We start from the raw sequence: 13,737 nt of genomic DNA, 5'->3' as shown, positions 1-13,737 counted from the left end.
GAAGACCTAGAAGCGTGGGCAAGTTCAAGGAACCTGATATCCTTTAACCAAACTGTTTTTAGACCCTTTTCAGGTACTACTGATAACCTAGTGACTATTAGGATGCTTGACGCAAAACAAAAAAGGAAAAATTAGCCAATCTACAGTTGCTTTGTAGATTTTAGCAAGGTCTTTGATCACGTTAATCGCCAGTTGCTCTGGTCTGGAAAATTCCACATGCACTTCTTTGTGGTATTCAATTACTTTACTCGGATATGTTAGCCAGAGTAAAACTGGAAAATAAAGCAGCAATCTCTAGCAAAATAAAAGTTGAACATGGCGTCAAACAAGGGTGTATTTAGCCCTGGCTCTTTACAATTTGCTCATGTGTGCCCTGGTACCTGTACTGTACTAAGCCATGCACCAATGCAGACAATGTAGTCCTTTTAAGCCAAAGGGCAATGGGGCTACAAAGATTGATTGATGCTCTTCATAGTCATAGCAAGCAGATGGAATGACAATAAACTTTGAAAAAGCAAACATCATAATATTTAGCAGAAAAAGGAAACATCGTAGTGAATGTTTTCTAAACAACCGTCGTTTGATTAAATTGAACAAATATAAATATCTTGCATCTTGGCTGGATGACAAAGGAGGCCTTCCGACATATCTTAACTCATTAAACCCGGTATCTGCCTCGTTATAATTTGCTTTTCAAACTATATTCAGTACCATAAACCAGCTCACTCTAGAACCATTGCTGAAGATAATTGATGTCAAACTTTTCCCAACAATGGCATACGACACAGAGGAATTTCCAAGGAAACTAGGTGCTTTCTTGAACAAGGCTCAGAGTGCAGTCTTCAGGTCTCTGTTTAAGCTTCCACATAATACCTCACCAGCTCAGATTAGGTTGGAATTTAAATTGAACGACCAAGATCTCACACAGAAAGCTAGTTTCTTGACGTATTTGCACTCAGCACAAGCTGCTAAAAAAGATTTCTTGAATATTTAATCTGGTTGGAAGTTGCATTGGAAAGCCCTCACTGAAGCCCTGGAGTTAAAAGGCATGGCAAATGTGAAATCTGAACCTGCCTCACCAGCAGTTCAAAGCAGCTTTAAACAAAAGGATTCATTTATTGTCCTTTGCAACTGATCGCGGTATCCTGATGAGAAGAAAGCATGCGGATTTTGTCATCAATAGCTATTCTCAAAGGAACCCAAAAGTTTATTACTAAATCATTCTCTGCATATTATAAAATTAAGTTTTCTCAACTACTCGTGGGCTGCTTCTCATCATTAAACCTCCTGCCCCATGTGTGTGTCAACCCGCCATCGACATGTGCACGCTGCCACAACTCCTATCAATATGCCCCACTTTAATCAATGAGCGCAGGTTTCTTGGACGTTTCCTGATCAATCGTGACGTGGCAAATACAGGCAACTGTCAAATTCCTCTTGAATGAAGCCCATCTGCAAGTAATAGCTAGACTTAAAAAATACCTGAACAGAGTGGATACAACATTAAGAATCTTGGTGACATCCTCAACTCCCTCAGAGATTTAGTCTTTCCTCACGTGGGCTTTAGCTGAAGAACAGAGGTCCTTGCATGAACAAAGCAGTCATATGTTAGGAGATGGTTCTCACTCAGACTTTACCTGAGATCATCAATGGCTACCTATCACATTCAAAGTGACAAACGTTTCTATCCTGCCACCATCGTGGTTATAATGTTATAGAGTGTTCATTGTATGATCTTGAGCCTTATGTCCTCTGAGCAGGCCAGAACCATTGGGATCTAGTTTTGCAGCCCTGTGCTTGCTGCTTAACATTGGCAGTAATCTCCCAAGTTAACTTTGGTAATTTGGGCCCATAAGTCTCTTTGAGTAAATATTCTTGTGTTAACTCCTCATTTCATATCCGTGCTAATAGTCACGTGCACTTTAAACTTATGAGCTTCATCTGCTTTTTTAACTCTTTTATGAAATGATTGTGATGTATAATGAGACATTGTTTTATATTTGCACATTTTACTATACTTTGTTGGCACTTTAATGGACTTGATTGTCTAAATAAAGGATTTTCAATCAGTCATTGTACTGCATGTCATTTTTTACTGAGATCTTTTCTAGATATTTGCATCAATACAAATCTCTAGCTTTCTTGGCATTGCAGGGTTTTTTTTTTGTGACGTGCTGAGCAAGTTATATATTCTTGCAATACAACCATAGTCGAGATATTTCTGTACTTAATATATCAATTATTTTATTATTTATATAGCACAATGGTAACAAAAAAAACTTCATGGTGCTGAGACACTTACACAGTGCCATAAGACCAGAGCCCAGTAACAAATAAAAAAAGATGCCAATTACAATAGTAATAATAAAAAAAAGTAAACAGTACAAATGAATACATAATAACGGACTTATCAGTTATAAGTGGCTAGTATAAATGCATTATGGTGCTGATGTAACTGAAGATGAGCCTCTTTCAGGACATTGTATTACCTCTGTTAATCAGTGGTGTGAATATGCAGTGAATAAACTCTACTTAATGCAACAAGCTGAGGCTACCAAAAGGCACAGTTGGTGTTAAATATATGTATAAATATTGCATTAGCCAAAAAGCACTCCTAGAGATCTTCATTCAGTGAGGTAACCACCTCCCCTGCCCCCATCCCTACAAATGCTTCTCTGGGACCAACCTTTGGTACTGAAAAGTAAAAAAAAAAGAAGAAAATAAAGTGAGCTCTCATTTTAGCCACTTGTGTAAAATGTTTGCTGATAGGCATCTATGATGCTCAGCAGTTCATTGATGGATTGAGTGCCACTGATTTAATCTGTTTTGAGTATTTTTGGATTTTCCATTCTTATTGATGTCGATATTTGCTTGGTAGAAAACACCTACAACCGAAATACTTGGTATAAAAAATAATTAGTAAGCCCTAAGCCATTTATCTTTTATTTTCTACTAGTGATTCTGAAACCATTTAAATAAATGCTATTGTTTGTCAGTTAGAATTTTTTGCAGGAAGAAAAACATTTGAAAGTCTCATTCTCCTTCGCCATCCATCGCTGGCTCCATCTTAACTTTGAAACACAAAAGATGTAAATTGTTCTACCTCTAATAATCAGAAAATGTTACATTTACATGACTTAGTGCTGTCTGTTTTTAAATAAGCGAATGCATTGTGCAAAATAATGATACACTGTGTGCTACTTTTTCTTGCTTTCTTCAGTCTCCTGGATGCTTACAAGGCCTGCAGCTCAGCAGAGGAACGAGAGAAGCTCTTGTCTAACATAAAGTGTGGGAAACTGCAGAGGTTTGTGACATGGTACACTATTCAGGTTTGAAAGTAAGGCTTAGGTAGGAGAAGCCCGTATGCATCTTGATGCTCCATATACTTGAGATGTGCTTTGTCAGTTATCATGGTCAGACTGCTTGCAAGTATGCACGTTGTGAGTGAACGGTCTGGAAACCTTGTAGGGAGAGTTAATATATGGAGACCAAAGTGAGATCCTGCTGTGATCAGGTTATCTTAAACTGTCTGCACCTCTCCTGTCCCATTTGTGGACTGTGCACAACAGAAAAAGGTAAGATGCTGCTCATCTCTCAGAGTTGGATTTGTGATTGGCTTTGTAGCGGAATCACATGGGATTCCTGAAGTTACATTATTTGAGTTAGACCTTTGCACGTCCACTCCTAGTCATAAATGGATACATGCGAGGGGTAGAAAGTGTACTCCATACTATATCCTCTTAAATAAACTAAGCTGATTATAGTTAAAACAACATAGAAAGGACGTTTTGAGGAGTCTAAGATTGGTACTAGGTGTACAGTGGTATTAAGATTTAATCTGAAGCACTGATAAGTTCCAGGAGCACAGGTTGCTGGAGGAGCAATAATTAAAGCAAGAGAAACTGATAGAGTGGCTTGGAGGAAGAACATCAAGGGGATGAGCCTATAAAAAAATTGCCAGAGCATGTTAACCAGAGGAATTAAGGCATGATATGTTTGAAGGCACATGGTTGCATCCGATTGGAAAATCAGGTTAATAGGCGGGAAGCATGCACAGTGGTACATAGAAAGCCAACATTGTGGAAATAGGTGTAGAGCATGCTAATCCGACGAGCAGGTCATGAGCTACTTGTAGCTCTCCAGCAATCTGTAAGTAGGTCTTCTATGTGCAGCCCAGCCTGTTAAATTAGAAGCTTTAGCTTGTTTGAATTAATATCTGTATACCAAAATTGAAAAGCATATATTTGAGATAAAAAATGTGTGTATTTTCAGAAGTCACAAGCTGGTGTTTGGAAAAAAGGTTGAATTTGCAGTAGTTATTCAAAGCTGGTATTTGAAAGATAAGTCATCTGGCATCCGGTAAACCTATTAATCATATTAAGTATTACCCAGGTAGAGACCTTCAAAATTGATAAAACTTTTTTAAGCTACTGCAGGCAACACTGCCTGATGCACTGAGGAGATCACTGCTGACAGTCTTTGACGGGATGGCCACTAATATAATCTTGTCCTATACAGTCACTATTACAACACTTGGATTGATTTTCATTAAACATAGGTAGCTCTTATGATAGAAAAGGTTGGAGATCTCTGGTAAAGAGGAACTGCATAAAGAGTAAAGAAGACTCAAATGAAAAGATTTGGTGGGGATGGAAGTGGCTGTGGAGGTTGATCTGGCGGTGGGAGGGAGGTGTTTGTGGTTGCTTATAAGGGAGCAAGTTGTCCTCATGGGATCATCTGCATTTTTCAAAGAAAACAGTATTGTTGTTCAAGATTTGGAAAAATGTCCCCTTAACGCACTACAAATGTGTCCTAAAAGGGATTAATCCAAAGTTAAACCGACTGGTGTCCCATAGAGTATTCCAATTGGGTATTGATCAGTCATTCAATAATGTTCATGCACAAACATTAACTTTTCTTCGTTGTTGTTAGTTATGCACTTTATTACTTGAATTCATATCATCTGTTGGTTGCCACATGTGAAGTCTGATGGCCTGATTACGATCTTGGCGGATGGGATCCCGTCCACCGAATTAAAAGTTCCAAAGGATATAATGGAACTTGTAACATGGTGGATGGGATATCCGTCACTTTTGTGACAAAGTATACCATCCGCCAAGACCGTAATCAGGCCATAAGTGTATGTAACATACTTTTAATGCCATCAATGCATTTCAGGCTAAATGCCCTTCATCAGGGAAAATTGGTACTGAAAAAGAACATAACATAAACCAAATCAAATGCAGGGTCAGTACTTTGTGATCAACATGTAAACACACATTCTTCTGGAATTGGTAATATCTATCCATCCAGTCATAATTGGCAGCAACTCAAAAAGTTCATTTCATAGTGTGTCGCTTAACAGACATATAAATATATGGAATGAATCAGCCCTGTAAAATGATAATTCATCTCTGGACTGTTTCTGTCCCATAGCAAATAAGTAAACAATTGAAAAAGATCAATCTTCTTCAAATGATCGTGATTCTCACAAATGCGTGCATAGGATCAATAAAAAGCATTACCTCAACAATATATAACTGTAAGATGTGAGCAGTGGGCACATAACCTATCCTAGATCCTTCCTCCTATCATACAAAGTGCACGCTCAGTTTAGTAGAAACCTGAAAGGACTGTGAGGGTTGGAAAGTGGTGGGTTCATAACCTATATTTGAGCCTCCATGCTGTCATGCGAGGTGTACATTCAATATAACATTTCCCAGAGTCTTAGGCGAAAACTTGAAGTGGTGAGTAAGGGTAAAATATCGATCTGTGTAACACTATTAACACCCATTCTCAACTCGTTTTAATGGACTGGTTATACCCGTATGGAATACTCTTCTCCAATTACATACCCCTCATATCGTTTACTTCTCCCGTTAGTGCCCCCCTGAATATCTTGTTGTTTCAAAAAATATAAACCATGAAACAAAACTCACTGTGACAGTAAAAGAGTCTCTTGCATAGTGGTTCAGATGGCATTCAAAGGTGTCTCCATCTTGGACCTCTCCTATAAGAAGTGTCTGCTAGTAGTCATAGAAAAAAGACCCTCAGAGTAATTGAAATAAAAGAGGGCTGTCAGTTCAGTTGGTTGAAATTTCTTATTTATTTATTTTTTGATAATTTCTTTTTATTGGTTATCATTTCTTCAAAAGAATTCAAACAAGTTACCTATTCATCGGACTCCAGAGCAAATACTAATTAACAGCGGTTCTTTCGATAATTAATAAATCATCACTCCAAGTTCCTGGGGCACAAGAGAGAACAGGAACCTCAATGTGCTTCGACCCGTCCCCCCACCCACTCTCCCCTGAGTACTTCCCATTCCCAGTTAGGCCAGTTCTTAGTCAGTCCCATCCAAAACTGTTTATCTTATCAGGGTTGCATTCTGCACAAGCCCAATATCCTCACAAATTTCTTCATGTTTCCCATCCCTTTACATATTTCTTTCTCCAACATTTTATAGTGTTCCAACCCGGTTTCACATGTGTCAAATTTAGGGACGTGTTTTATTCCCCCAGATTTGCACTATTTCCTATTTAGATTTTCTGTTCAATTGGTATAATATGACTCATATTAATTGACTATAATCAAAAATGCTGGGGTGTGTGTTACCCTGGTCCTCGTACAGTCTACTTTGTAAAATCCTGAGATTCCTAAAAATGTAATCGCTGTTGACCACTCCTTAAAGAAACCCACATCCTGCACAGTTTATAGAAAGAGGACTTTAAACCAGAAAGTAAAGCCTTGGAGTTATGCGATCTCTGAGAAGGGACCAGGTGACATTAGACTATTGTAAATGGATACTGGGAGGGCTCTTGCTGCGCTCCAAATCTGGGACTGCAAAACTCCGATGTCTGTACCCTCCCTAACACTAACTCCATGGAGGATTTCCCGTGGCTGTATCTGTCATAAGTCATGAATTTGGCCTTGTGAACACAGCTGCGTCTATCGTGATTGATTAATGGACCCTGTAACCTCATGGTTAATGATGTGTTAACCCCGAACATAAAAAAATAAATTAAAATGAAATAAAATATGAATAAACTGGAAACAACATTTGCATGCAAGTATGTTGAAAACCTATACATTTCACGGTACATTATCTCCTGATTATTTGAGGCAACATGCATGTGTTGATTCACTTTAAAGTCGTAGATATATTGTCCCATGTACCAATGGTTCACTCGCTTCAGATGTGAAAAAACTGTGCAGTTGTCCCATGTATAATAGTTAACTGATTAATTGACTCCGCAATCATCCCATGTATAATGGTTAGCTGGTTGGTTAACCATGAACGTTTAACTGTGTACAGTTAATATCACAGGAAGCAAATGTATTTCATTTGGTCATTTAAACCTTTGGCTGTCAAAGAATCTGACTTTTTGATCCAAACAATTTCTTTCCTTAGCAGATTTTTATTGTTGTCAATGCCCTCTCTTAATGCAACTATTTCCCAACAGAGCAAAGCAGAGTTGATGCTGTGTCCTTGTGTGTTGAAATTCAAGGCTATTGTGGATTTTTCATTTCTGATCCATATGTTGCTTTTGTGGTCGGGGATTCTGGTTTTAATTTGTCATTCTGTTTTGCCAACGTAGGCAAGACCACATGGATATTTTAAAACATAGATTACATTTTTGGTATTGCAGGTTGCTGTGAAGTTGGATTTGATTTTAGTCCCCATGATAGGATGGGAAATGTCAAGGCCTTTGATGTTATTACAGTTGCAACAATTCAAAAAAGCCTGTTTTCCCTTTGTGTTGGGGTTGGTCTCTAGTTTTGACTTCAACACCTTTGTGTTCCAAAAGCTTTTTAAAATGCCTTGATCTTTGGTAAGTAAATAAAGGAATCTCATTGGAAATGTCTCGAAAGTCACTCACGGTTTGTAGCATAGGCCAATTCTTGATAAAGATCTTCTTGAGTTTAGCACTTCTGGATGAAAACTTGGATACCATCACCGACCTATTAGTGTTGCACTTGGATTTCTTATTTGTTAGCAGCTGCACTCTGTTACTTTTGTTAACTCTGTCTATTGCTTCTTGAATGACATTGTCAGAGTACCCTCTTTGTGAAAATGTCTTTACCATCATATTTCTGCCTTTGTCGAAATTCTTATGGATCGGAAATGAATCTTTTGATCCTCAATAATTGAGAAAAGGGTAAATGTCTCTTCAATGAGTTAGGATGAAAACTGTTAAAATGCAAAGTATTGTTATGATCTGTTGGCTTCACGTAAATGTTTGTGGGCAGCTTGTTTGTGCCCAGGCAGATTTTGACATCAAGAAAGGCTATGCTTTGATCACTACTTTTTTGTGTGAATACAGTGTGTTCGTTAATGGTATTATATCTATATATCTGTTGTCAGTTCTTCTCTACAGCCTTTCCATACAGCAAAAATTTCATCAGTGTAATGCCAATAATATAATTTGTTCATGTTCAGTGGGGAAAGATGTGATCCTGTTTAAATTTGTGTATAAACAAATTGGCATAGCAAGGAGCTGCAGAATTTCCCATAGAAGTTCCTGTACATTGCAGGTGATACCTGTTGTTTCATGTAAAATAACCATGGTACAATGTGAATTGTAGCATTCAATCAGAAACAGTTTCAGATCTTTTTCGAAAGCGGTGCTCAAAAGATAGTGTTCTACTGCATCAATCCGAAACTGTGAGGACTAGAGGAGGCATATAGAGATTTGACATCTATGGTACACAGTAGGAATTTATCATTTACATTGATTTCTGTGATTGCTATTTTGTTAAGGCAATCAGTAGTGTCCTTCAAATAGGTTGTCATTCCCTGTATAATGGGTTGTAAATACTGGTCCAAGTATCTTCCTACTGGCTCTTAGATGGAATTACTGGTTGATACGATGGGTCTAAACGGAGGATCAATGGGGTCTTTGGGAATTTTTGGCAACATGTAAGTGCGTGGGGTTTTGGGATGATTCTGGGTGAGACATGACTTGTCATCCTTAGTAATGGTACCATATACCATTACTGCTGTTAATATGTTGGTAAGTACTCTAGAAAATTCACCTGTGGGATTATCATCCAATCTCATATATGTAGTTTCATCGTACACGTGTTCACACTAATTTCTCACTCTAATTCATTGTAATGGTATGCAGGAATAAAGGAGGTGCCTATTTGTAGTGTTTTAACTTGTAAAGCAGGCAGTTGACATTTGGAAGTATTAATTACTAAGTTCCTTTTGTCTACATTTTCTTGTCACTCCAGGTTTGTATCCATGGGTCTTTCTGTCCACCCGGACTCTTGTGGTCCCTACGGGTCTTTCATTTGCAGCCGTACTGACCTCTAATGAAAGATACTCCTGCTGTATCTTGTGTCTAATCTTGTCTGGTCGAAGTCCCTGGATCAGTCGATGTTGCATGCCGTTTGTTGTCTAAAATCCTCAGTCTTTGTCTGGGTTCTCTCTCGGAGGAGGATGTCTCTCCTTCAGGAGCCTGGGCAATAGGTCTACTCTGTCTGAGAAAAAAAAAATCAAAATTTAGTTGGTTTTTGTTATGTTCTTGTGGCTGTGCTCAAGGCTGTAAGTGATAGTCTACTTAGTATTGCTGGCACAAGAGTACAGAGCCAACCTTCCAAACTTAGACATATTATCACTTCAGGCCTGTTCTCATGGAACAACATGTTTTGTTATAAAAACACCACAACAGGCCGAAATAGGTTAGAGGGGATATTCCAGCCAGCCATCTTACTCTGCGTGCCACTTGGTCGCACCTTTGCTGATCTTGGCCCTGTCCTTCCAGCCAACTGAGGAGACTACCAGAAGACTGACAAGCAGTCCCCTGTTTTCAGGTATGGAATGGGGTGGGGTGAGGGGTGCTCTTTCCATGGGTTAGTACAGGCAGAAAGGCTATCACTGCTATGCTTTCACGTTAGATGCTAGAAGTGTAGGTAGGAATTCTTAGATTTATGATTACATGAGGATGCTGGGGCTGTTGATCTGTTTCACTCTGATGGTCACAGTCATAACCATCTTATGTTTCATTTTCCTAATAATCGCAGCACATACTTTTTTACATAGAATTCAGTTGATTCAATAAAACATATTGAAACTTGTCTGGCATTTCTCTGTGTGAGACGTGTGCCAATGAGAGAATGGGGTAAGGTCTGTTCCACCACAACTTCCTTGAGGAGTCAGATTGTCATGCCTCAGGCTGCCACAAATCACCTTTACTTTCTAGGTTGGGTGAGGTGTTGCTTGCTAGCCGAGAAGGTTATGCCGACAGCTTCCAGTCAGTGTTGGAATGATTCTGTCACCCACATGAGGTGGTGCTGCCACCCAAAACCAAGCAGTCTTGCCCCCCCATGGTAAGAGTCCTATGACATGCCTCCAGCAATGATGATGTCTTTATCCTTGATGATGATTTTTGTTATCATAGACAAACACAGGTTTTGCGTGTCTGCCATGAAATAGGTCTGTCTTGCGGATTGCAGTTTTGTTCAACCAGGAGTGGCGCGTAACTTGCTACCCGCATAGTAGTGAAAGGCTACTACCTTTACCAGGAGTTAAGCAGCAAAAGTGTGGTTGTGGCAGAATGCTGTGTAGTGATCAGTAGGAGTGAACAAGTTCTGCTGCTGTGTGCTTAAGTCAGTTGTAAAGTGCTGCGCAGTGCTTGAATGGTATACATGCGCTGAGTGTACGTGTGCCAGAGAAGGGTAGGATACAGGGATAATGCAGTACTGTGCTCTGTATGCATGTTGAATTCATGTGCCGGGTGTATGTGTGCCTGTAAGTGGTACAGTGCACGAAGGGTACAGTGCTATGCAGTGTATGTAGTTTAAATGCATGTGTCTGGGCGTATGTGTGCCTGTGAATGGCACAATGCATGTCAGACTTTGGGTTCCGTTTTGGGAGACCAATGGCTGCGTAGTGAAACATGATGAGGTAGAGGAATCCCAGCCCCAAGCAGATTTATGTACTGCTGCATTCTGTAAGTTGGGTGGGACACACAGGAGAAGGCAGAGCCAGGATTCCTTTGTACCCTTCTATGGATGCTCTTTGATAGAGGCCACAAGTAAGGGGACTGGGCACATCTCTGGATGGAGATGTGGCTGATAAAGGAGTCCTAAATAGTAGGGTTGAGACCGTGCGCTAAACCTTTGATACACATATCGCTGGCATCCAGATGTGAAGCCCATTGGTGCTAATTGTGCTTCGTGGTGGGGGAGGTGCATTTTAATTTTATTATGCCCCCATTTGGTCTCACCAGTGCCCCTCAGATGTTCTCAAAAGTGATGGTGATGGTGGTAGCACACCTTCACAGGTCAGGATTGCCAACTTCTACCTCATCGGCAGGCTATTGAAGGTGGGCGCGGCCAAGGCAACCGTCAAACACCTCCAGACTGCGGCTAACTTCCTGTGATCTTTTGGGTTCACTATCAACATGCCAAAGTCACACCTGACTCCTGCTCAGATGCTCCCCTTTATCAGAGCCATTCTGGACTGTTCAGTTTTTTGCCTTTCCCACAGGAAAGAGAGTCCAAGACATTGAGTGTGATTACGATCTTTCACCCTTGGTCCTGGATTTCTTTGAATTAGACTGAGGTTGCTGGGACTGATGGCCTCCTGCATCCTGCTGGTCGAGCACGCCAGGTGGCATATGCGGGCTCTGCAGTAGGATCTGCCGTCCCAGTGGGCCCAACATCAAGGGGACTTCTCCCACTATAGTCAGTTTTCAGAGGATCCTGCAAAAGTGCTGTAGGGGTTACTGTACCGCGATTGGGTCAGTGGCAGACCCTTCTCCCTTCCTCACCCATAGCTGACAGTGGTGACCGATGCATTGCTTCTGGGTTGGGGTCGCCATCTGAAACGGGTGGAGATCAGAAGCCTCTGGTCATGGCTGAACATCAGCCTTCTGGAACTGAGGGCCATCCACTTGCTGATGAAACCCTTCCTTTAATCCATCAAGAAGAGGCTGGTACAGGTGCTCACGACAACACCGCTACTATGTAGTACTGCAACAAGCAGGAAGGGGTGGGATCATGGTCACTGTACCTTTAGACCTATGCCTCTGGAAATGGCTGGACCACCAAGGAAAGTTTCCTGGTGGGAAACCACCTGGTAGGATCACTGAATGCCAGGGTGTACTAAGAAAGCTGTTGGCGCCGATCGGATCATGAATGGCAACGAACACAAAGAGGTGGCAGAAGGTCTTTTATGTTAATATGGAGAACCTTGGCTCGATCTGTTTGCCATTGCTGAAAACATGCAATGTCAGCAGTTCTGTGCTTTGGAGAGTCAGGTTATGGTATCCAGAACTCCTGGGGCTTGAGCATCTGTCCTCCGATCAGACTGCCCCTCCAAGAGGATCTGCTGTCGTAGCAACAGGGCAGATTCTGCACCTGGGCCTTCACAGTCTCCACCCTCATGCATGGAGATTGGGCGGCGACAGCTGAATACCCTCGTCCTTCCTCTGGAGGTGGCTGATGTCAGCTTGGCAGCCAGACGTCCCTCAACGATTCCTCACCAACCCTGTAATTTGTGGTTTGACTTTATCCCTTAATAAAATTCCAAAACTAGGAATTTGCACATGGTTTAGGAATTGCTTCTGGGCTTTACATATGTGGGTGCGGAAGTAGCAAAAAGCAATTGATGTCAGCATGTGAAAGTGGTGCTTAAATACCCGACCCCCCTGTCATTTCTGGAGCAGAACGGCATTAGTGTGTAGTTGCTGTTTTGCTGAGGTACTAGTTAAGTTTCCGTATGCAGTCTGACATCTGAGAAATATTCAAAAGGTGAGGAAACGGCAGCTAGAGAGTCTCTACCAGAAAGAGTATTACTGAAGGTAAATGACTAGTTCGATAAGCTCATAAGAGCAAGCTCTTTCAAGGAAGCTCAAGATTTTCAGTCCATGATAAATCTCCTGCAAAACCTAGGTGTAAATACCAACCTAGAGAAATTAATTCCAAACTAGTTCAAAGTCTAACATACTTGGGAGCAAAGATAAACACAAGAAAACGAAAAGTGTATCCTTCGGAGGAAGGTATCTCATCCATTCAAAAGAAATGCAGGGAGTGAAAGAACAGCAACAGTCTTCTCATTAAGTTGCCTCTCTACTAGGTTCCAAGGCATCTTGCATTTACATAGTTCTGAATGCAGGATTGTTTAGGACCTCACCAATAGTGTCCGGAAGCTGAGTGGTATCAGAAGAGAGACCACTGGAAAGACCATATATATCTAACGCTGCTAGCCAAAACATTGCTGGCAGATTTTCTCAGCTGACAGCAAGAGGAAAAATTACAAGCGGGACTTGGACAGGGAAGTCTTTGGAAACATCTTTTGAGCAATACAATCCCTGGCATGGTTGACAAAAGATCAGTGTCTATTAAAAGGAGCATATTTTCAGAAGATGCTTCATTAACAGGATGGGGAGCCCACCTTGGTCACCTCACAAAGGGCGTTTGGGCCATCAAAGAGAAAACATTACACATAAGCTATTAGAAACAAATAAGGTTTCCCTACCCCCTCAAGGGCTTTCCACCCTCCCTAGAATCGAATCACAACATGATTCAAACAAACAACACCACCACCATGTAATACACAAACAAGCAGGGGGGGTGGGGAATTTCTCTAGCAGCAGTATACATTCCAGAAAGCCAGAACCTGCATACAGATTTTCTTAGCTGACCCCCAAAAGGAAACTGATGGGTGCCGAACAATGGGTTATAAGAAGCATTGTTTGAAAATGGGGATTCTCAACATTAGATCTG

The 13,737-nt window shown here is 40.9% G+C and overlaps 1 protein-coding gene across 3 annotated transcripts in view; it reads left to right on the top strand.

The window, feature by feature from the left end:
• The window catches only part of MUS81 (MUS81 structure-specific endonuclease subunit), a 382,977-nt gene that overhangs the window by 307,090 nt on the left and 62,150 nt on the right, over positions 1-13,737 (top strand). For all 3 annotated transcript variants that reach the window (XM_069208031.1, XM_069208030.1, XM_069208029.1), the window contains exon 16: positions 3,221-3,304. In XM_069208031.1, the coding sequence (XP_069064132.1) occupies positions 3,221-3,304 (84 nt within the window). The remainder of the gene's footprint in view (positions 1-3,220; positions 3,305-13,737) is intronic.

The sequence above is a fragment of the Pleurodeles waltl genome, chromosome 9, assembly GCF_031143425.1.
Source record: "Pleurodeles waltl isolate 20211129_DDA chromosome 9, aPleWal1.hap1.20221129, whole genome shotgun sequence".
Taxonomy (NCBI): domain Eukaryota; kingdom Metazoa; phylum Chordata; class Amphibia; order Caudata; family Salamandridae; genus Pleurodeles; species Pleurodeles waltl.
The sequence above is the reverse complement of the archived record's forward strand: the minus strand, read 5'-3'. Positions and strand labels throughout refer to the sequence as shown.